This window comes from Sceloporus undulatus, chromosome 1 (assembly GCF_019175285.1).
Source record: "Sceloporus undulatus isolate JIND9_A2432 ecotype Alabama chromosome 1, SceUnd_v1.1, whole genome shotgun sequence".
NCBI lineage: Eukaryota > Metazoa > Chordata > Lepidosauria > Squamata > Phrynosomatidae > Sceloporus > Sceloporus undulatus.
The window spans coordinates 93,889,061-93,911,515 of record NC_056522.1 but is presented as its reverse complement, the minus strand read 5'-3'; the positions used below and the strand labels follow the sequence as shown (position 1 = coordinate 93,911,515).

General features: G+C 39.9%; 1 protein-coding gene across 3 annotated transcripts in view; it reads right to left on the bottom strand.

Moving 5' to 3' along the window:
• Window positions 1-2,812: 2,812 nt before the first annotated feature.
• MAP7 (microtubule associated protein 7) overlaps window positions 2,813-22,455 on the bottom strand; it is a 135,328-nt gene continuing 115,685 nt past the window's right edge. For 2 of the 3 annotated variants that reach the window (XM_042471159.1, XM_042471169.1), the window contains exons 10-18: window positions 19,953-20,248; window positions 18,512-18,695; window positions 16,933-17,131; window positions 15,001-15,096; window positions 12,161-12,211; window positions 12,013-12,055; window positions 10,463-10,598; window positions 5,122-5,354; window positions 2,814-3,630 (exon numbers count right to left, since the gene is read on the bottom strand). In XM_042471159.1, coding sequence (XP_042327093.1) covers window positions 3,620-3,630; window positions 5,122-5,354; window positions 10,463-10,598; window positions 12,013-12,055; window positions 12,161-12,211; window positions 15,001-15,096; window positions 16,933-17,131; window positions 18,512-18,695; window positions 19,953-20,248 — 1,249 coding nt within the window. In that variant the 3' untranslated portion in view covers window positions 2,814-3,619. Of the gene's footprint in view, window positions 3,631-5,121; window positions 5,355-10,462; window positions 10,599-12,012; window positions 12,056-12,160; window positions 12,212-15,000; window positions 15,097-16,932; window positions 17,132-18,511; window positions 18,696-19,952; window positions 20,249-22,455 lie in introns of all 3 variants that reach the window. The other variant, XM_042471149.1, reaches the window with a different exon arrangement.

Sequence of the window (22,455 nt, the reverse complement as noted above, 5' to 3'; positions counted from 1 at the left end):
TGGTTTATATCTAGTTTTGACTGACTCTAAGTAATAGAGATAATTTATTTCTGGCCTTCAAAGCGTACTCTTCCCAGTTCCAACACAGTGGGTATAGTTTTCTGAAAGATAACATGTACCCTGTAAACAACATCTGTTGAAGATTTTTTTTTTTTAACTGAAGTGCAAATCAGCATCCCTAGTAAGATGAATTTCTTGGTAGTTTGGCATGAGACAGCCCAATCAAAATTGACTTGAATTCAACAAAACCACTTCTTTTGACTGGCTTTCTCAGTGGCCACTCTCTCCTAGCCACCAGAAGGCAGGACCTTTTTTATTAAGGCAAGATCCTGCATAAAGGGAATGTGTGCATTTTTTTTTACAGATTTTAAAATTTAAAATGCTTTCATTCATTTTACTTATCTACAGTATTTTACCATAAGCTGCCTTTAGTCCCTTTTCAAGGGAAAATGATAGGCTATAAGTTGAATGAATAAATGAAGGCAAATAATAAATCCAACTTTGATATCACTCTATAGTGACATATCAGTAGTATTTATTATCAGGCTATTTAAAAGCCCTTGTACAAAAGGAAAGACAAATAGGCAGATAGGCAAAATAGCAGTGACATTTTCAGATTCAAAACCTACAAAAATGTCAGAAAATGGACCTCAAGAACAGAAGAGTAATTGAGTATCCTGTTGAACAGGAGAGCCAGTGTGGTGTAAGGGTTACAGTCTGAGACTGGAAGATGGGAGATCTTGATTGAAATCCCCAATGAGCCATGAAATTAACTGGGTGAACTTGGGTCAGTCAATCTCTCTCTCTCAGTAAGGCCAAGTGAACATGTTTGTTGCAAGGATAATATGGAGACTGTACGTTCACACATCCCTTTCACATATGGCAGGGAACATCACTTTTGGCTACTTTTTCAATTACTGTCGCATTGAGGTGCTCCTGGTGGCTTGGAGCCATCTCTCTCAAGGATGTTGGCTTGCCCCATAGAATCGTAGAGTTGGAAGAGACCACAAGGGCCAGTCCAACCCCCTGCCATGCAGGAAATCACAATCAAAGCATCCCCGACAGATGGCCATCCAGCCTCTGCTTAAAGACCTCTAAGGAAGGAGACTCCACTACACTCCAAGGGAGTTTGTTCCACTGTCGAATAGCCCTTACTGTCAGGAAGTTCCTCCTAATATTTAGATGGAATCTCTTTTCCTGCAGTTTGCATCCATTGTTCCGCGTTCTAGTCTCTGGAGCAGCAGAAAACAAGCTTGCTCCCTCCTCAACATGATATCCCTTCAAATATTTAAACAGGGCTATCATATCACCTCTTAACCTTCTCTTCTCCAGGCTAAACATCCCCAGCTCCGTAAGTCGTTCCTCATGGGACATGGTTTCCAGATCCTTCACCATTTTAGTCGCCCTCCTTTGGACACGCTCCAGTTTCTCCACATCCTTTTTGAATTTTAGGGCCCAGAACTGGACACAATATTCCAGGTGGGGCCTGACCAAAGCAGAATAGAGTGGGACTATTACTTCATTTGATCTAGACCATCCTTTCTCTTTCAACAGGAAAGGCCAGAAGCTTCTGAGAACTGCCCCATCATGATGTCTAGATCACTTAGAAGTGATAGCTCTGGAGGAAGCTGGCCCCATGTGCCCCATCTGTTCCTTGTAGAAGGAGGTTGCTTCACAAGCAGGCTTGCAGGCCAGGGGAAGACTTTGGGGTTTGATCCAGACCACAGCCCAGAATCTGCCTACTCCAGCTGTATGCAAATCAAGATGCAGAACTTCAGTTGTTTGTTGTTGTTAGCTGCCCCAGAGTCGACTTTGACTTATAGAGATCCTGTGGGTGAGACATCTTCAAGACCCCTGCCCTCAACCTTTCTGCTCAGGCCTTGTAGGCCCAGGCATGTGCCTTCCCTGATTTGAGTATAATCATCTGGCATGTGGTCTTCATCTCTTTCTACTGCCTTCCACCTTTCCTAGCAACATGGTCTTTTCTAATGATTCATTTTTCCTCACGATCTGGACAAAATACGGCAGCCTCATCTTGGCTTCCAGAGAGAGTTCTAGATTGATCTGTTCTAGGACCCATTTTTTCCCAACAATCATTCAGAGGCTGTACTAATGTTGGCCAGAATCCTATTGGGCAGTTGCAAATACATTAACTACCAAACTTACAGAGCTATGTACTGACTTGCCTGACCTTCCCAAACCCCACTTAGCTGGCAGCAGCCACTGTGATCAATGGGGCAAGGTCTGTTCCTTTGTCAATAGGAAAACACATGACTGACAGTACCATCCCTTCATGCGAATGATCTGCAGTGTGATGGCAGAAGCAGGGTCCTTGTCACAACCACCTCCCCATGCCAGAGATCACTTGTATGAGGAAGGCTGGTAACATTAGCCAACGACTTCCCAATCAACGGGGAACAGACCCCTGTTGATCACAGTGGCTACTGTCCAGTAGGTGAGGATAACTAGGTGATATGTAGGGATCATGAATATGAAACAGTCATGACCGTGTAACTGTAGGTTACTCATTCATAACTACCCATCAGGATTCTGGCTTCCATTATTTTCATTTTTCTGTTACAGTAATTGATTATCACCCATAGAATTTGCTCTGCATTTCAAAGCCCCATAACACTAAAAAATACCTGCTTTTGGTGCACTAAGAGTATCCAGAAGCCTCACAGCTTTCATGTGGTAGGCACTGACCCCACCATAAGCCAAAGAGAACTCTGTTCCTCAACACTTAGATTCAGAGATAGAGATGACCAACTGAGAGCTTTTGGGCAAAGCGCATCAACTAATGAAGCAGAAACTAAGTTTTTATCACATTTTTTCTATGATTTATTTTGTACGGAACAAAATTAATAAATACATTATCTAGGATAACAACAGGTTTTCATTTCATCCATGAAAAAATAATGCTTTTGATTTTTCACATTTTAAAACCTGCTGTGTTATTTTATTTTAAAGAGCAAATGAAAGAAGACAGTAGTGATGCCTAAATATACAGAATGTCCATGTAGGAGTTACATTTACAAGAACCTGATACAGAAGCCTATATTTTGCCCCCATAATTAAGAGTTCTCTGCAATAATATTTAAACCAACAGGTTTAAATAAAAGAAACAACACCCCAATAGCCCTACTTGTAGAGTACTGAGGCATTTACTTTTCAAGTATTCAATCAGTAAAATGTAAAAAGATTCTCCTCTGATTTTACATTATGCTTTTAAAAACCAAATACCCACCTTCAAAACAATATAAAACCAACAGGTCCAGTAATCAGCCTATTATTGTTAGAATCCAGTTAATTTTTTTTTCTCTTCAGGAATGCAGAAAATAGCCATTATGCTAACCAAAGGAACTTGCTGGATAAAAGCAATTTATGAAAGATGAAACATGATTTTCCTATTGGTGAGATCTATGTGATAAAAAGATAATCCAAGTCTATTTCCAATAAATTCTTCTGCTGGTTTTACTATGGCCTTTAAAAACAAACAAACAGAGCGATGTCCAAGAAATCCACAGAAAATTCAAGAGTGCAAAAAGGACAACACTCCTTCATAGAATGGAAGGAACTCCACTGGTGCCAGAGATCTTTACTTCAGCTTTGGTGGGAATCAGACAACTTCTACAAGGAAAGCCAATAAATAACAAATTAGCAGAAATAATGTATCTTCACTGTGGGGAAAAACTGCAACAAGCTGTATTTTATCATAGTAACAATTTGGACCCTATGTTTTTATTAACAAAATTCTGCTTGAGGGATGCTCCGAATGGTGGAAGTGTGGTGGAGAGGATTTCTCACCATTTTTTTTTCTTTCTGGAGGCTTTGTGGGATTCTCTTGAATAATACGAAAGTTGATGTTGGGTGCTGCCACAAGTGGGAATTTACCAAAAAAATACAACCCCACAATTCTTTTAATACAGGGCTAGGAAAGGGTGGGCTGCATATGCCCCCCAAGCCCATTCTCGAGACCTCTAGAAAACCTGGCAGCCTGCCGAATTAAAATTTCCCCCATTCTTTTTAGCCCCTGTGCACTCCCCAATACCCCCTGCTCAACTTCTGGGCCATGTGCTGTTGAAAAAAGACCTGTTCTGGATATTATTATGACCTGTCTTAGGTCATATTAAATGACCTAGAGAGGGACCACAATATGGTGAAATCTCCTCCCTATCCCCTCTATAAGCACTAGGGGGGAAAGAGAAATAATTTTTGCAGCTCCATAAAATCTAACAAGTCCCCACTTTTTTTCTAGTGGTACCACTGCTGAATGAGATTATCCTTCAGTCATGAAACAGCAACTCAGTATCTAAGCCACAGATAAAGTGTGTTTGCTTCAGTCACTCCATCCTGTGGTAATCACATGGCAAGGAGGATATGGCTCCTGCAGTATTGAATTCATGATCAGAGAAATACATTTTCACCACCACAGCTCATCATGAAAAATAAGACAAGCTAGGCTTACTAAAATTTCAATTTCTATATATACAGTGGTCCTTCCCTTACGTGAGGGATCAGTTCCGGACCCCCCTGCGTAAGGGAAATTCCGCGTATGCTTGAGCTCCATTAAGGGCAGTGGGGCTCGTGCTCGCAGTGGCGTGCATGTGCCACAAACATGCACCCCATTATTTTTTCTGGGGTGTGGCGCCGCTTCTTCCGGTGTGGCTTCCAGCGTATGCTGGAAGCTATTTAAGGCGCACCCGCATATGACGCGTGCACACTGTATATTAGAAAGGTAAAAGAGCCTTGCACTTAAAGCTTGTTTTCTTACTACTTCCCTATGAAGAAAATCCATGGGCTCCTTAATAAATACATGCATGTATAGGCAAAAGTAGTAGTTTAGGCTTGGAATAAAACTTTTTACATGGAATTTATTCATTTCAATTCATATTGATGCCATACACTACGGGTTGAGCAAGAGTGATCTTCAAGTTCCTTTCTATTTCGCTGTTTAAGTTGCAGTTTAGTCTAAAAAGCGAGATAATATTTTTTAATGTAGAGTTGATACAATTCAGTCCCTGTTCTGGACACAAATTTAAGCCAGACACTTGCTGGATTCCTGAATGCCTCGTGGCAGTTAGAAACCAGATGATTCAAAGAGCCTGAAAGGAAACCTACCTGCTGTTTGATGTGTCTGAACATTGTCTACCTGAGGCAATGGCCCTAGCGTCCCCTTCTCTTCAAAGGCCAAAATGGGAGTTAAAGGAATGTTAGTGCTCTCTTTCTCAGCATTGTTCATGGCATCCAATCTGGATGGTTTTGTTCCCATGGGTAGGCTGATGAGCTCTTCAATGTTTTCATCCTGCATAGTCACTCCATTTTCATTTGTATGTTTTCCTGGGTTGAGATTACTGAAATACAGGAAACCAGTAATGGGTCTTTCTGATAACAAAAAAACATTTCATAGGAAAACATTTGATTATTTTTATTCTGTGTTTTTATTATACACTACTGAGGTCTATGGGGCATGGTGGCTCAGTGGATAAGATGCTGACTATGATTACAGTGTCAACAGATCGGCAGTTTGAGGCCCAAGTGCTACGGGGCAGAATGAGCTCCCATCACTAGTCCCAGCATCTTCCAATCCAGCAGTTCGAAAGTATGTAAAAGTGCAAGTAGATACATAGGTACCATTTTGGTGGGAAGTTAACAATGTTCCATGCATCCCAACATTTAGTCATGCTGTCCACATGACCAAAGAGTCATATTATTTTACATCGCTGGCTCCCTTGGCTTAGTAACGGAGATGAACACCACCCCTTACAGTCAGACATGACTTGACGATCACATCAAAGGGGAAACATTTACCTTTTTTACTGAAGTCTATAATGTGATAAGCTTAGCACATGTACCATTTTATTTGCAGTACAGATGCCATTAAAATATTTAGGTATGATCCAGCACGTTTCCAAACCACTGGTTTCCTTTAGAGAAGGTGTGAGGCACTTACTGACTCTACAGTTATTGGACCACATGTTCCTGCTGCTGTTAGATGCCTTCACATCAACTGTGACTTGATACTATTATTGAGTCTTCTTGCCTAGGTTTATTCAAAGGAGGTTTGCCATTGTCTTCCTCTTGGGCTGACTGAGTGTGACATGTGGTGCTAATGGTGAAAATGTGATGTGGTGCAAAAGGGAGACAAACTACACAAAGAAATGAAGATACGTAAGTAACAAGGCCATAATATTTATTGGTTTACAGGTATGCAGGTTAGCCAGGCCTAGATGCAGTGAAGCAATTCTGTGATCGAACGACTCGCCTGCCTTTTGATCAAAACCTGATCGCATGCCCCAATGTTAGGAAGCAACACTAGAATGACAGAAGAGGAAGCCACATGAGCCATCTGCAGAATTTTGGAAACACAGTCTATAATTGACATCACTTGCTGTTCACTTTAAATTAACATATAATAATTGCTTGCACAGATAAATACAGGCAGCAGGTGGTACATTCTAATTAACCTGCTGCACAATCAAATTTTGGCAGGTGGGAGGTTTCCTTGATACACTGCAGATAGTTCTGTTTTAAGGGACTTAATTCAGTGTTATGATTTAGTAGTGGTGGGGTCTTTCTTTTGTTGTTTTTTGCCAGCCAGGCTCTGTCTGTTACTTCGGGTATCCATTCATGGTCATCTATGAGGTATCTTTATCAGTGCAATGTCTTTATCAAAACCCCAAGAATTCACTGGCCATGGATTCAAAGAGGTGAGATCTGCTCTAAAATTCTCTAGCACTATGCAGCTCTGCCAGAATGGAGAAGCATGTGCACCCCCCCCCCCCCCCGCCTCATTCCTTAGCCAGCTAAAGACATGTTCCCACAGTATATGTTTCTGGAGGCAGAAGACTGCAGAGCTGAAAGGGCACTTTTTCATTCTCACAAACTGAAGTGGTTCAGTGGGAAAAATGTAGGAGGGCTTATGCCTACAATCATTTCCTTTAGCTCAAGTGATCATGTGGATTAGCCAGCATGAAAGGACTTTGCATTGTTTGACTGTACCGAGATGGCAGCCCTCGTGTACTGTGGACATCGATGCATTTCCATGACTGTAGGATGGAGAATCTGTTCCAGGTTTTAGGCCAAACTCTTAAGCATTATCCAAAGTGCTAAACATGTTTTGTATGTAGAGATCAGAAATCTCGATAGCTCCTTTAAAGTTTGGATTGAAACCCAAAGGAGATTAACCAGAACACTGACATGGAAGCCACCAGACACTACAGCCACAGCAAAAAAGGTTTGTATTCACAAAGAACATCATTATACTGGTATGCAATCAGTATAATTTAAACTCCTAATGCCTGGTTGTGGCTATACCAGTTCAGAAACAATGTGTGTAGAATGGTTCAGTGTTATCAAAGATAACTGTTACTGTTCAGTACTGTTCAGTACCAGTAACCTAACTGTAGTTGCCACTGATGTCCTAGCCTTAGGCACTGTGGTCTGTTAGTGATAAGAAGTCAAGTTTAAATTATGATTTTAGGTATGAGCTCGTTCTGAAACTAAAGTTTTAAAAAATTATATTTCTCCAAGTCTCGTCATAGGAAACTGCAGCTAGTGTAAAATGGAAAGCAGGAGCTTTAGATCTCCCTCTCATGGGTGTGAAAGAGGAAGGGAGAAGAGAAAGGGAAATCACAGCTTTGCTACAACTCATTATAATAATAATAATATAATAATAAAGATTTATTTCTAGCCCACCCAATCACGAAGAATCCGGGCAGGTTACAACAATAAAATACAACAAATTACAATAGAGGGTTTTTTTTTGTTTTTTTAAAAAATCAAACCCTTGACCTACCGCGCCCCCCCCCATTCCCAGTACTAAAACAGGATTAAACAGTAATAGTATAAAAACATTAAAAACATTAAACAAAAAAAATAGGCAGAAACATAGACGGTGAAGAATAGACAGATGAGGGAACAAATGTCTCTATATCTGGGGAGGGTAACTAAGTTGGAAAGGCCTGCTGGAAGAGATCCGTCTTAAGTGCTTTCTTAAAAGCTGTCAGAGTGGAAATATGATGGATCTCCTCCGGTAGGTCGTTCCATAGTTTTGGAGCATAATAGTAACCAAGTTTCTTTATATATATATACACACACACACACACACACACTTCTTATTAAAAATGCAGTTTGCCAACTCTACCAAATACACATAATATTGAAATAATCTCAGAATTTAGATCTAGCATTCTGTATCCAGATATGTATAAAACACATATACATTTTATAATCCACAATAGATTACCCATATGCTCTATAAATGCTGAAAATATCATGTATATAATATGCACATCTTATAGTATTATTTGTAAAAAACATTTTCTTTTAAATAAAGTATGTTCTTATTGCAATGCACATTGTTTAATTCTGTATGCTTTTCAATTTCTTATCAGCATGTGCGAAATTTGCAAATTTGTCATTTTTTTGAAATTCTCCTACTTAAATTGTAAACTTCAAAGATGTAGCCATGTTAGTCTGTAGAATCAGAATGTAAAGATATCTTGTAGCACCTTTGACACTGAGGGCCAAAACACACTGCAGAAATAATCCAGTTTGAAACCACTTTAACTGTCCTGGCTCAGGGCTAGGGAATTGCGGTTTGTGCTGACACCAGAGCTCTCTGGCAGGTTACAGACCACTGAAAAGCAGCGCTCTGCCGCTGCCACCGGTTGCTGTGTCCGGGAACCGCAGCAGCCAAACTGCACGGTTCCTGGATGCAGCAAAGAAGAAGTGCCAAAATGGTGCTTGTTCTTGCGCCCTGGATAGGACGCCACGAGGCACTACTCGCACACTCGCAGCGTCAAATCCGGGGCGCGACGTGCGGATGCTATGCGTCTGATACGTCAAAATGGTGGCGCCCGTGTGTATAGGGCGTCATCATTATTACGTCCCTGTCACGTGCTGGGGTGAGGCTGGTATGGATGCTTGGTCCTCGGCCAGCTCCTAGCACGTGACGGGGGTGCCGCAAAGACCTGTTTGTAAAGGGCCTTTGATAGAGAATACTAAATGTCTCAGAAAACTATAGTTCCCAGAATTCCTTAGCATTGAGTCACAGCTGTTAAAGTGGTGTCAAATTGGATTATTTCTGCAGTGTGTTTTGGCCCTAACTGAAAGAGAGAAGTTCGCAGCATGAGCTTTTGTAGACCTAAGGGGCAAAACAGATGGCCCCTTGGGGTGGCATCAGAATGCAGTGTTTAGACGCTGCAGCCTTTGACGCCACCCCAAGCTGGTGTCACGCCGCCTGCTTGACTGTATGGCAAGCAGTTTTGTAGAGCGCTGGTGGCATGGCGTTTACACACCACATGCCACAGGAGTGCCACAAACCCATGGTGATTGCAGAAAAGCCAGCTTTTTGCAGGTTCAAAAAGGAGTAGCATTTCAAAAAGGAGAGTCATCTGTTTCAGCCTCTAAATGCATCTGAGGAAGTAGACATTAGTGTATGAAAGCTCATGCTGCCAACTTCTTTCTTTCATTTAATCTCAAAGTGCTGCTACAAGATCTCTGTACATACTTAAATTGTAAACGTAACACCTATTCTTTATATATTTCTAATCTTTTTCTCCCTTTTTTATTTTCAGTGCTGTATTATAGTATATTTTATGTTCTTCTTCTTGTTTTCTTAGATATTATTAACCAATTCTCTGTAACTGTTAAGCTAATCCATTTCTTGATCCAAAGAGTTCTGATCAGTTTCCAATCTTCTTTTGTTCAATTTACAGGAGTCTTGTATACAGAGTGATTAATTTATCAAGGCATAGGAACCAGGTTTCACTGTTATGTCTGAATCAAACTTACCACAGCATTACCAAAATTTGGGAAATCTACCTTTGGACAACCATCCAGAACCCCCCAGTGAGCATGGTCAACATTTAAATCTCTGAGTATAGCTTTCCTGAAAGCTTTCCCTGAATGATGGGCCAATATCAATTGTTTCCCAATGAAGAGGAAAGCTTCAAATATAAAGAAGGTATTTTTTCATTTTCTTATTCTACTGATGCTAAAAGCTTTTTAAAAAACTCAGTAGCATGCTGGGGGCCATGTAAGAGAGTAAGCCACCTTTTTTGTACATGGACATTATGGCTGTACAATTGCCTATTATGATAATATCTGCAGCAGCTCCTTTTTCAATGATGACAGGCTACAGGCAAAAGGAGAAAAGGGCTTCTCAAGTTCTCATTACATTTGTAAATAAGAGCCTCTTAGCCACTAGGAGACAGATGATGATTTCAATTATTACTTGGCTTATTGTGAGCTACAATTTTTGATCACAGCAAATTCTACTGACACTGATGAATACACAGAATACAAGAGGACTGGAAAGCAGATGATGAAAATGTTCTTGAATGAAACATACATAACAATGGGAGAAATAATTTGATTTAATATCCTTTTCTCTAAGAAGAAAGCATATGAAATTGCTCAGCAAATCTGTGCTTTCAAACAGCGCCATGTCTCTCACCTGTCTAGGCTGACTGTGGGCTCATGAGATATAAGCACGTGCGTATGGGTTACCATTTCCCCGTTGCGTGGAGATTCTGGCACATGTTGAACCTGAGAGCTCATAACAGGGCTTAAGGGAGATGTAGGACTGCTCACTGACAGAAAAGAAGAAGAAAAGGTAGTTGTCTGTGCATGGTCTGACAGAAAAGATTTCAGTTTATCCACACGTTGAGATGACTGTCCCCCCCTTCCCCCCATTTTTCCTTCCCTTCCCTTCCCTTCTTTTCTTTTTGTAGAAAAGTGTAAATACTCAAACTTCCTCTGTCCTATGGCACTCCCCATTTCTAGCCACAGGGAATTGGCCTGCAGCCAGGGATACTCTGAGTAGAATTAGGGACAGAGTTCTAAGACTGGGTGCAATGAGTGGCAGACTCCATCAGTGAAAGATTCCATACTGTATACCATCTGCTGTATCATTTATTACCATTAAAGTGTATGTTATATCAGTAAGGTGTGTCAGTGTTTGGTATCAAAGTGGAACCACACCCAGCTTCTGAACAGAACAAAGCTCTGCTCCCACCAAATCTCCAGATGCATGAAGGCTGGCTATGAATATTCAAAAGTATGTTCTTCACATGACTGAAAAGCACTGTCTAAGAAGGTCCCATGCACCATATGGAGTCCTGGCAAGTAGGGCTACTGTCTACCAATAAAAGGGACCTCTGGCTCTCCAGATACTTTGGCTACAATTCCCATCAGTTCCACCCAGCATGGCCTACTATAAGAGATTACAGGAGCTGTATTCCAAAAACCAGAGATTCAACAGCTGGCCAATTCCTGGCATATAAAATACTGAGCTAGACAGACCACCAGTCTTAACAGAGCTTAGAAACATTTTTTGGACTTTGCCTCCCCCCTTCTCCGAATCCCTAACCAGCCTGAATCACTTCCTGGCTTCCTATGTTAAATCCTTAGGGCAATACATGCTCCACATTGTAGGGGAAGAATAAAAAGTGCTTCCAGAGTTCTAGCACTAATTAAGCTTGGAAAAGGTTTGACTTTCCTCACAACTTTACTGAAGCATCTAATAGCCAATTAGTAGTAACTTCATAGATTTACAAAACAATCTAGCATGAAATCTTTCCTTATACACGTCTGAAAAACCATAACAGATAATTTGTGCCCTTCTGTCATTTTAATACTTTATAATATGCAAATGTAAATCCTTATTATTCCCACAGAGCTTTCACAGACAGAAAGATTGATGACAGAACTGAATATTTTGCCAAAGCCAGTTAAAAACGACCCCCAACCAACTAATTATCTAAAACTCTAGATGATAAATCCAGCATTTAAACTAATTAAAGCTTGCAATCCTAATTATATATTTCACCACACATTTATCACTATTGTAGAAGATAATTTTGTGTTTTTGACAGTTCAGATACTGATCTATCATGTTCAATTTTGTTCAATTTATTTCGTTTACAAGTTTCAAACTCTCTCCTACCTAAGTCATGCTCTGAATCATAGGTTCATGTCTGACTGGATGAAGGCAAAAAGTAATACCTGTTTCCTTTGCTATCTCTCCATTTTGTTGTTCATTTGATTTCTGTAAAATAAATTGATTTGTAAGTTAGTTGAAGCACTGAAGTACTGCAGACACAAACATACACAATATTTTCTTATGAAATAGAATAAAACTGAGTTCATATACTTTTTCTGCAGCTTCTGTTCGCCTAGTTCTTTTCATAATTTCTTCCAGACGCTACAGAGAGACATAGAGAGAAAGCATAATTTATTATGGTCTATCTTAAACATGGTTAAACATTTTATAATATATTCTGTGAACACCTGCGGAAGCATCTGAATCTGTACCACAAAGATTATGCACAAGCATGTTTGCCTTCACGTTGCCTCTCTATTCTATGAATTTCATAAGGTTTTCTTAGACAAAGAATACTCAGAGGTGGTTTGCAATAGCCTTCCTGTGAAATACAGTCTACAACATGTGGTATTCTGGGGCTGGCCCTGCTTAGCTTCCAAAATCAGATGGCATCTGGTACCTTCAGAGTATTTGCACAAAGAACATATTGTGCAAATGAATTTTTCACAAAACCCTAAAAATGTAAAAACAGAAAGAAAAAGAAAGGGGCAGAAATTCCTAGCCCAAGAAGAGAGATTCTGAAATTCCTGGTTCTTGAGTATGAGAATGAAATAAATTAAGATTTACATCTCTGATATGAAAACATGTGCACACAGAGAAAGAGACATATTTATGGGGAGAGAATTCTAAGATTTTCTTAGTGTTATCAAGCTTTTTTGGGTGCCCAACTACAAACAAGTTTAATTAAGTGAGAAAGGAAAGTGGTTCCCATAGCTTTTACCAACTCAAGTCAACTGTCAACATGTTGTATTGAAGGAATAGGTAAAGAAAAGAGTGTTGTACATGAGAAGGTTCTGTCCATGATTTGAAACTCTGAGCCCTTTCATACTATATCGTTCTGTTATTATGATTCAACTTTAACTGCCATGGTAGTGTCCTGGGGTTTGCATACCGGTGAGGCACTCTGTGTGCTCCAGGTTGTTTCTAACTTACAGCAACCATAATCATCATGTCAGGAGCTGCATCATGGTTCTTGCCTGCCATAGAATTAATTGGCAACACAGAATTGGGAGATGTAGCCATGGGTAAAGTGTTATGTCATACTGAAGAAATACAATGGGACATGGAATGGGGTGTTTACTATGAGGGATTGTTGACTACACTCCTTTGTGCTGAAATAACAAAGAAAGGGAGTTGTGCCTGGCTGGAGACTGCCTACCATCAATTCCTGGGAATGCAGGCAGAAGAATTAAGGAGGAGGAAAGTTATGAGAACTAAGAGGAATATGGGTGTTTTGTTTAACAATAAATGACAAAATAGCCCACCAGTAAATTAAAATTGTGCGTAGTTTAACTGGGCTTTGCTAATGCTTGCTATTTAGTTCTGACAACAAACATTTCGGGTATAGATGTATAGTTACTGAATAATAGCATTTTTGAACTAAGAGAGTCACTGGATTTGACACATCGGTTTTTCTTGGCAAGGTTCATTTAGAGGTGGTCTATCATTGCCTTCCTCTGAAGCTGAAAGAGTGTGACTTGGCCAAGGTCACCCAGTAGGTTTCCATGGCTGGTGTCCAAAGTCGTATTCCATCTTCAATCCCATTTTGGGAGACAGGCAGGATATAAATGTAGTAAATAAATTAAAAACATCTAAATGTTCAAACCACTAAACCATGTGAGATATGTTAGAATCATATAAGATTTAGATAGGTTAAATAAGTAACAGTAACAACCAAGCCTCCAAATTCTGTAACCATAAGCTTCTGTACACCAAACAATCTTTAACTGTATGTTGAACTGCTACTTAATAAATAACTTTTGTATTGCACACTTGTGACTCTGGAAATGCTACAATTAGAGTGTTTCTGTTCAAACACATGGTGTCTGTGGTGGTAGAAGTGGTTAATGATTGGTGGTTTTCAATGTTGTGATTACAGGTACAGTGAGCCCTTGGTGTCTGCTGAGGTTTGGTTCCAGGACCCCCCTCCCTGGCTACCAAAATTCATGGATGCTCAAGTCCCATTATATACTGTACAATGGTACAGTAGGATGGTGTCCTTTGTATAAAAGTTTTATAGTTTTTAATGGGTTTTTCGGGCTATGTGGTCATGTTCTAGAAGGGTGTCTTCAGAGAAGATGCCAGCCACAAATGCTGGCGAAACGTCAGGAACAAACTCTTCTAGAACATAGCCACATAGCCCGAAAAACCCACGAAAAACTATGGATGCTGACCATGAAAGCCTTGGAGTTCACATCAAAATCAAGGTTTGCTTTTTGGAATGTATCTATTTTTAAAATATTTTCAAACCACAAATGCTTGAATTTGTAGATAAAAAAATTCACAGATATGAAAGGCTGCCTGTATAATGTTTCACAAATGAACCACAAGGATATCTAAAAGGTCTCCACATTGTCCTCAGTGGGACGATGAAAGATCTCCTTGTTTGGTGGCAGTGGCAGGACAAATGGAAAACCCCACAGTTCTCTGGCTGAGAATTCTAAATAATTCTCCGTACACTGCAAATCTCAGAATTTCACAGGACATTGCCATGACAATCAAAGTGGATTAATAGTGCTAGAGCTATGTAGTGTAAAAGCTCCCCCCCCCACCCCTGGCCTGAACTTCCAAGATTCTGGTGAGAGCATAAATACAGCAGGCTCATTTTTATAGATGTTCTTTACAATGCATGGTCCACAATACAGTCTTGGTGCATGTGTACAGTAAGGTCTGGACCAGGCACCAGTGTTTCCTTCCCATGTAGTTACAACTAAATATCTCCCAAAGGCTTGAGATTGTTCTTTATGCAAAACTGTCTTGGCTCTTCAAGTCAACCATCTGGCCAATAAGATCAAAAGTAGAGGGAATTGTACTGGCCAACCACAAAAAAAGAAACTCTCCCTCTTGGTATGCAAGCCCATGTTCTCCATCTGTATATGCTTTTCAGTTACCTTCTTCCTTTCTAAGCGCTCTTGTTCTTCTCTTTGGAAATGTCTTTCACGCTCTAACCGAATCTGTTCTTCTCGTAACCGAGCATCCTCTTCTTTCTAAAAGATGCCAGGCAAAGAAAAGCATTGTTTGTCTGCACTATCAACAATATCTCCTTACCTGCATAACACATTTCACCTAAGCTGATTGTTTTCTTCTGTGTCCACTTGCTGCGCTCATACAAGTATACATCTCATAGAAGTGCAGTTGGCCTCCACATTTATGGTTTTGATATGTTCTCTCTAGGAATCTCTAAGTCCTCCAGTGCAATTCTGCTAGAAATTGACCATAGAGCTGTGCTGGACAAACTAGAAGTTCCTAGAGAAAACACTTCTCTAGGCATTTGTAGCATGATTCTATGATCAACTTCTGGCAGCTGCTGACCATAGAGTTGCACTGGAGGACCTGGAAACTGCTAGGGAGGTTTAAAAAAGTGTTGTTGTTTTTTATTTGTGGTTCAATGGGGTTCTTCATCCCTAACTCCAGCGAATGTAGAGGGAGCACTGTATGTACATTACAAGGTTTACAAGTTGGCCTGCTTTTTCCAAAGAGCAGACCTGCTCCAAGCTTTACAAAAAAGCAGCTTGTAAAAGTTTGCAGTTTTTAGGGCAGAAAAAATAACCTGCTTTTTTCTGCTCCCAAAAAGCAAATGAAATGCCTTTCTCACTACATCTCTGTTTTACAACCAATGTATTTTTCAAAATTAAACAGATTGTGTTCCAATCTATGTTTCTGTATATCTTCTTCCATAAAATGGAGGTACCTATGTTCTTTCAGTGTTTTGATGATCCTTAGTTCTCTCAGTTGTATGTAGTGCTTGTCTCCACATTTACTCTTGGTGTATATATTTAAGGTATTCATTTATTTATTCATTTCATTTTTATGCTGCTTATCTCCCAGGAAGGAACCCAAGGTGGTTTACAAGATAAAAACATTTTAAAACATTACAGCGAATTTTTAAAAAACAATTAAAACTATCTATTTAAAATGATGTAAGTTGAAAAAAAGCCAATATAAGTTAACATAAAAACATACAAAAGTTAAAACAGGTAAGGTAAGATTTAAGCATCCCTCCTTTTTGCTATGAGACATTTCATTCTACATGTGTTGCTCGTATCGCTGCAGCTAGCCTGTAGGGTTTTTTAAATTCAAGCTACATTACGTGGGGGAAAGGATGGTAACTAATGGGATCAGATCAGGCATGGATGGGTGGGATTTTACCATTCCCTTCCCTTGCTGTAGTCCTGGGGAAAACATCTCTGAAACTGAAGGGAAAATGCTGTTGAATTTTAAACAGTTTTTCTGTGCATGATTAAATTGGTTGTTCTGTGTCAGACAGTCATTTTTATGACTACCTAGGTCAGGGTGCAATGGTAGGGTTTCCTTCTTTACCCCATCTCTGCCATTAGTTGAGATCTGATGATAAGGAAGACTGGGGGAAATGGATAGTCAACTATCCTTTGTGACTGGAGAGTAATTATGTACTTCCCCTGAGACCATCTGACCAATGGGCAGCAAATGACTGGAGTTCCTGGAAGCAATGTGTTTACAAATGGTCATGTCAGAAAAAATCAACTGCGGTTTACTCAGTATACCCTGCTCTTAGTCTATCTACTCAGACCGCAGCCCTCTGCCTTACTGCTGCCCGAGGGAACATAATCTTCTCTGTTAAAGATGGAGACTTGGAATAAGGGAAGGGAGAAGGCAAGTTAAAATATGATGTATGTCCAAATCTCATTAGAAGTACACCGACTCCAGCAAATCTACTAAAGAGAAAATTTCAACATGCTAAAGAACAAAATGAACCCATAGGTCTATTATACATGAGCATCTTTTCACTACCTGTTCAATATAAGCCAGAGAGCCATCTGAAAATCTTTTCTGCTTCAAAATACCTGCTTCTGAAGCTGTTCCATTTCTTCTCTTTCTTTTTGCTCTTTTTCTTCAGCCAGGCGACGCAGGTGCAACTGCTTCTTTCTCTCCTGCTCCTGCTCTCCCTCCCTTTGCTTCCTCTCAGCTTCCAGCCTCTGAGCTTCTTCCTCTCTGCGAGCTCTTTCTTCAGCTATCTTCTGGGCTAATTCTTCCTTCTTTTGCCTGTGAATGTCAAAGACAGGCATCAGACAAATGTCCAGGATGGAGTTGGGAGAGGGGTGATGGGCAGCAAGGATAGGGTGATAAGAATAAAAATTATTTTGTTTCTGTGTACAATTTTTTAAAAATGTGTCAGAAATAAATAAATAAACACCTATTGATAGTAAAAGTATATACCCATTAGATAGATGCCTATTAAGAGTTAAAAATAAACACCTATTAAATAAAAATCTATGAATATTTTTAAAGTCTATTAAATAAATACCTACTAATAATGTAAGAAGGCTGTTAAATAAAAACCTATTAAAAGTTAAAAATAAAAGACTATTAAATAAAGATGTATTAATAGTTAACATGCATTTCTAGTCAATAAAACACCTATTAACACTTAAAAATTAAAAACTCTGTCAACCCTGAAAATGGATAAGTATCAGAAAACAGCATTTCCTAATAAAACAGTAAAACTTCATTCTAAAGTATGTGGTATGAAGGCACACTTGGATTAGTGAGTCTTCCTTCTCTTCCTGAGCCCCGCTCTTATCCTGGATGGACAAAAGCCAATGTGTATTGTACAGTCATATGACTGTGCCACCTCAGAATGCCTCAGGGAACTGCAGCTCAAGAATGGAAATACTGAGTAAATAAGGTAGAATTCAAAGACATAGCCGTGTTAGTCTGAAAAATCAGTGTGCAAAGGGATTTTGTAGCACCTTTGAGACTAACTGAAAGAGAGAAGCTGGTGGCATGAGCTTTCATAGACTTGAATCTACTTCCTCAGATGCATGTGCACCTGAGGAAGGAGACTCAAGTCTACAAAAACTCACATTTTCTTTCAGTCAGTCTCAAGGGTGCTACAAGATCCCTTTGCATACTGAGTAAGTAAGGGTTCACCTTCTACCCTCCCACATTCTCCTCTACTACAGCTTTGCATGAGGGACTCCACTGTCTACACATCTGAACATTTCAATCAGCTCTATTGTATAGTTTCTGAATCAGGGAAGGACAGTTCCAGTGCAGTCTGACCACAACTGTCATTAACTGCAGTGACTGATGGCTCCACTGTCAGTTGGCCATTTCTCCTCCAGTTTTCAGTCTAGATTTAAAGGAGCTATCCAAGGTACTGAAACTATTTTCAGGGTAATATTCAGCAACTGGCATTGCATCTTATAATTGAGACTGGAGGCCACAGCAGATTCACCATCTCAAGGGCACTGGAGCCACCAGCTACAACAGATTAATTGCACAGGGCAAAGAACAAGAAATGGATATCAATGTATTCATTGTCCTTATATCCTTATTCATTTAAGCTCTCAGGCCTATGACTTATACATATACAGAATGGTATATCTCAAAATTGTATCTTCTCCATTCAGCAAATGTCACCTTTCAGCCTCTTCTCTCTCTCTTCTTTGTTGCTCCTCTCGTCCTCGTTGTTCTCGGGCCAGTCGCCTTTTTTCGCTAAGCAGTCTGGTTGCTTCTTCTGGGTCTGTTGTCCCTGCAGAAGGTTTGCTACTGACAGGAGATGGCAAAGCCATTGATGGACCAGAAGGCAAAACTATAGCAGCAACTGGAACAGCAGGAAAAGAATAGTCAAGACTCCCATTTGGACAATGTGTATTATACATGTTTGTACATCAGAGGATCCATGACCACTTGAAACAAGAAAACATCAACAAACCACATTTATGTAACTTCTGAAATGAGAGAGATATTATAAAATGTTATGACAGTGTAGTTAAAACTATGAAGGGCACATGAGCCTGTGGCACAGGGAGAAATCTGCTGGATTGGAAAGACCTGTGCTTGAACAACTTGCATTTGGAGGGGATTCTGGTAGTTACAGCTCCCAAAGGTAACTTTTCCAACTTCTGAGAAAGACTTCTGACAGAGATTCTAGAGAACTTCTGGCAGTTAAAGTAGACAATGTGGGGACAGAGCAGGGGTGGGCAATTGTTGGGGGCTAGGGCACTGCATTGCCATCCCAGTGATCTCTAAATGCCTCCAAAATCCTCTATGGTGGTAAGTGCAATCTGACCATGTTTTAGCTCCTCAGGCTATTTTAGGCACAGAAGAGGCTTTTTTGTACAACAGGACAGGACTGGAAATCAACCTCCAGGTCACTTCCTGTTATAAAAACTGCCTACCTTGGGCCTAAAATGCCTTAGGAGCCAAAGACATGACTAAATTGCCCCACACTCCCTAGAGGCATTTGAGGATAGTGTGGGATAAAAAAAAAGAAGAAGCTATTCCCAAAATATTTTGGACCATGGAGGCCACAAAACAGATCCCTGGGGATGTCTGCATGAGGCCCATGGACTACACTTTCCTGACCCTTGGATTACTGCTGGGACCAAAGATCTAGTATAAAGCAGGTTTGTGTGCATAAAATAAAAAGAAGATCTCTGAATTTTAGCACTGTGTGTGGTGCATGTGTCTTCAAGTCACCTGTTGACTTAGGGAGACCCCATGAATTTCATAGGGTTTTCATAGAGAAGTTATACTCACATGTGGTTTTTCTAGTTCCCTCCTCTGAAATATAACCTACAGCCCCTGGGATTCATTGGCCATCTTCCATCCAGGTACTAACCAGGGCTGACCCTTCTTAGCTTCCAAGATCAGATGGAATCTGGTATTTAGGCAGCATGAATTTTAGCTGCAGTGTATCAGTAGTACTATTTTTCAGTTAAAACAGTAAAACTGCAGGCTAGACAGAATAATATGTCTTCAATGAATCAAAACAGCACCTAAATGTTACCTGGACTGCAATGGAATAGCCATTAACTGGGGAAGGAAAATACTAGAAGACTGGTAAATCAGATCTTACTTTGCGTGGTTTCTTGTTTACAGGGTAGTCCTTCTTCATTTACAACCATGTTGGGAGTGGAGATTACTTTTCCTTGGTCTGTCTTTTCTTCAGCAGCCTTCTCAGGTTCCTGTCGTACATCTTTTTTCTCATTTTCCAGCCTGCGCTCATTTTCCAGCTTGCGTTCATTTTTGGCAGGCCGAATGTTACCAGGGGAAGGAGGGCGTGGTTGAGCAGAGGAGATTCTGGATGAAACCTGTGGTGATGTTATCTTTTTGGGTGTCCCAGGCAAAAAAGGCAAAGATCTGGAGGCATGCCTATTTCAACCACAAAGAAACAGTAAAACAATGTTATGCACACTTTTATTGTTATTTTCATTTGACTGAGTTTTGATTTTAGTGCTTTTCCTTACCAATCCATTCCTCCCCCCCTCAAAAAGAAGAAATGAAGATTTGAAAAGAAGGAGGTAGAAAGAAAAGGAAACAATGACCAAGATTAGAGATTAAACAAGTTCCCTTTTCCTATTGTTACCTAACATACATGTACACCTGCCAAGTAAGCTTCTTGCCTCAAATGTCACTGAACATCTCTAATTTGCATCTTTATTATTAATAAGAACTATGCTATATAAGCTTTATAATTTTAAAGCCAATATGAATTGAATAAAACTTGATACAAAGTGGAATGTAGTGCAGAGAAATATCTAGTTGCCATGAAGAATATTCAACTGCCTCAATAAACACTTGCATTCCCCCTTTCAGCTGCATGTGAAGATGCTGGCCTGCATTTCATTGTTACTGAACTAATAGTACAAAGTCTTCTACATTAGCGATTGTGTATCTTAGAGTTAGTGCATGAGTGGTATCCATACAGCTTTAAATCTGCATTATTTCACTATGCAAGTGGCTGTACAAACTCTCACACAACTGCTTTGCATGATTATTTATGCAAAACAGAAATAGTATGGATCAGTATGCAAAAGAATCTTGTAGTACTTCTATCTGTAACACAATCTAACTGAGAAAAAGAAGTTGGTAGCATAAGCTTTTGTAGACTATGGGGCTCAACAGACAGCCTGTTCAGGTGAAGCTCTATGCAACCTCTGAATGGGCTGAGTTGGGGACACGGCAGCTGCACAACATGCCACACACTCAGGAGAGATTTGTACATTGTGTTTCTTCAGCAGAAACCTTTGCATCTCATGGCAAACTAGTTTAGAAACTTTCAAAAGCTATTTGTGATATGGCAAGACCTATTCAAGGACAAGCAAGTTTTAAAATTCTACACGCCAAACCAACGAATACATTTGACACGCCTAAAAGTGCTTGTTGGATCCTGAGATTTGTGTATGCTATTTTATAGTCCATGTATACAGTAGACTCACAGTACATTATATGACATTTGGTATCAGGCAGCATAAGCCATTTTCCTTGTATGGAGAGAGGAGCTAGACAAGCCTCAGTAAAGCCAGCTAATCACAGCCTTCAGATTGCTGTGAAAGGAGGCTATGGGCAAAGAGTGTAAAACCTGTTAAATTGTTAAACAGTGATTGATCAAAATAGAGACAGGGCCAGTTAGGGAAAGAAGCAGTAAGAATCAATAAAATCTTGAGAGGAACAGGTAGAGAAGGAGCCAGTCAGGAACCGAGAAATGAACAGAAATAGACAAAGACAGTAAATGAGTGAGAAACTTGGGTTTGATGGAAACCGAGAGAGTGGAAAGAGTTTAGGGAGAAGTGCTATTTTATTTTAACTGGTGCGTTATATTGTACTGAGTATGACGCCAGCATTAGGATAGGTGTTTAATATACTTGTTATACAATAAAATCAGGACTGTTTTTATTTTCTACATATTTGTCTGACTGTTTTCATTTAAGAATAAGAAGTCTCAGTCACGCATTATTACATTTAATCTAATGATGAACACATTTGCATATGCATTTAAATGTCACATTGAAGCCTAACAATCAAAACAAGGAAGGAGTTGCAAGAGTAAAAGGGCCAGGTGAGTGATATAATAATAATAATAATAATAATAATAATAATAATATCTCGCCTCTCCCTTTGGAGGATCGAGGCGGGTAACCGCAGTGAAAAATGAAATACAAATACAAACAATAATAACAAGGAAAATCCCCCAAACCACCACCCCTTCTACCCACCCTCCCATCAATACAAATAACAATAAAAGCCGATAGCTAGAATAACATTGATTAAAATTGCAATAATAAGGAGCAGGTTAATATGGGCAGTTGATTTATTCAGGGCAGAGATCAGTTTGGGAAGGCCTACTGGAAGGAAACATTTTTACTGCCTTCTTAAAAGAATAAAAGAGATGAAATCTGACGAATCTCCTCCAGCAGGTCATTCCAAATTTTTGGAGCAGCAACTGAAAAGGTCCTCTGGGAAGTCACTACCAGTCTATTTTTTCTTGACTGCAATAAGTTCTTCCCAGAAGACCTGAGTGTGCGGGAAGGATTATATGGGAGGAGGCGTTCCTTCAAGTAAATTGGACCCAACCCATA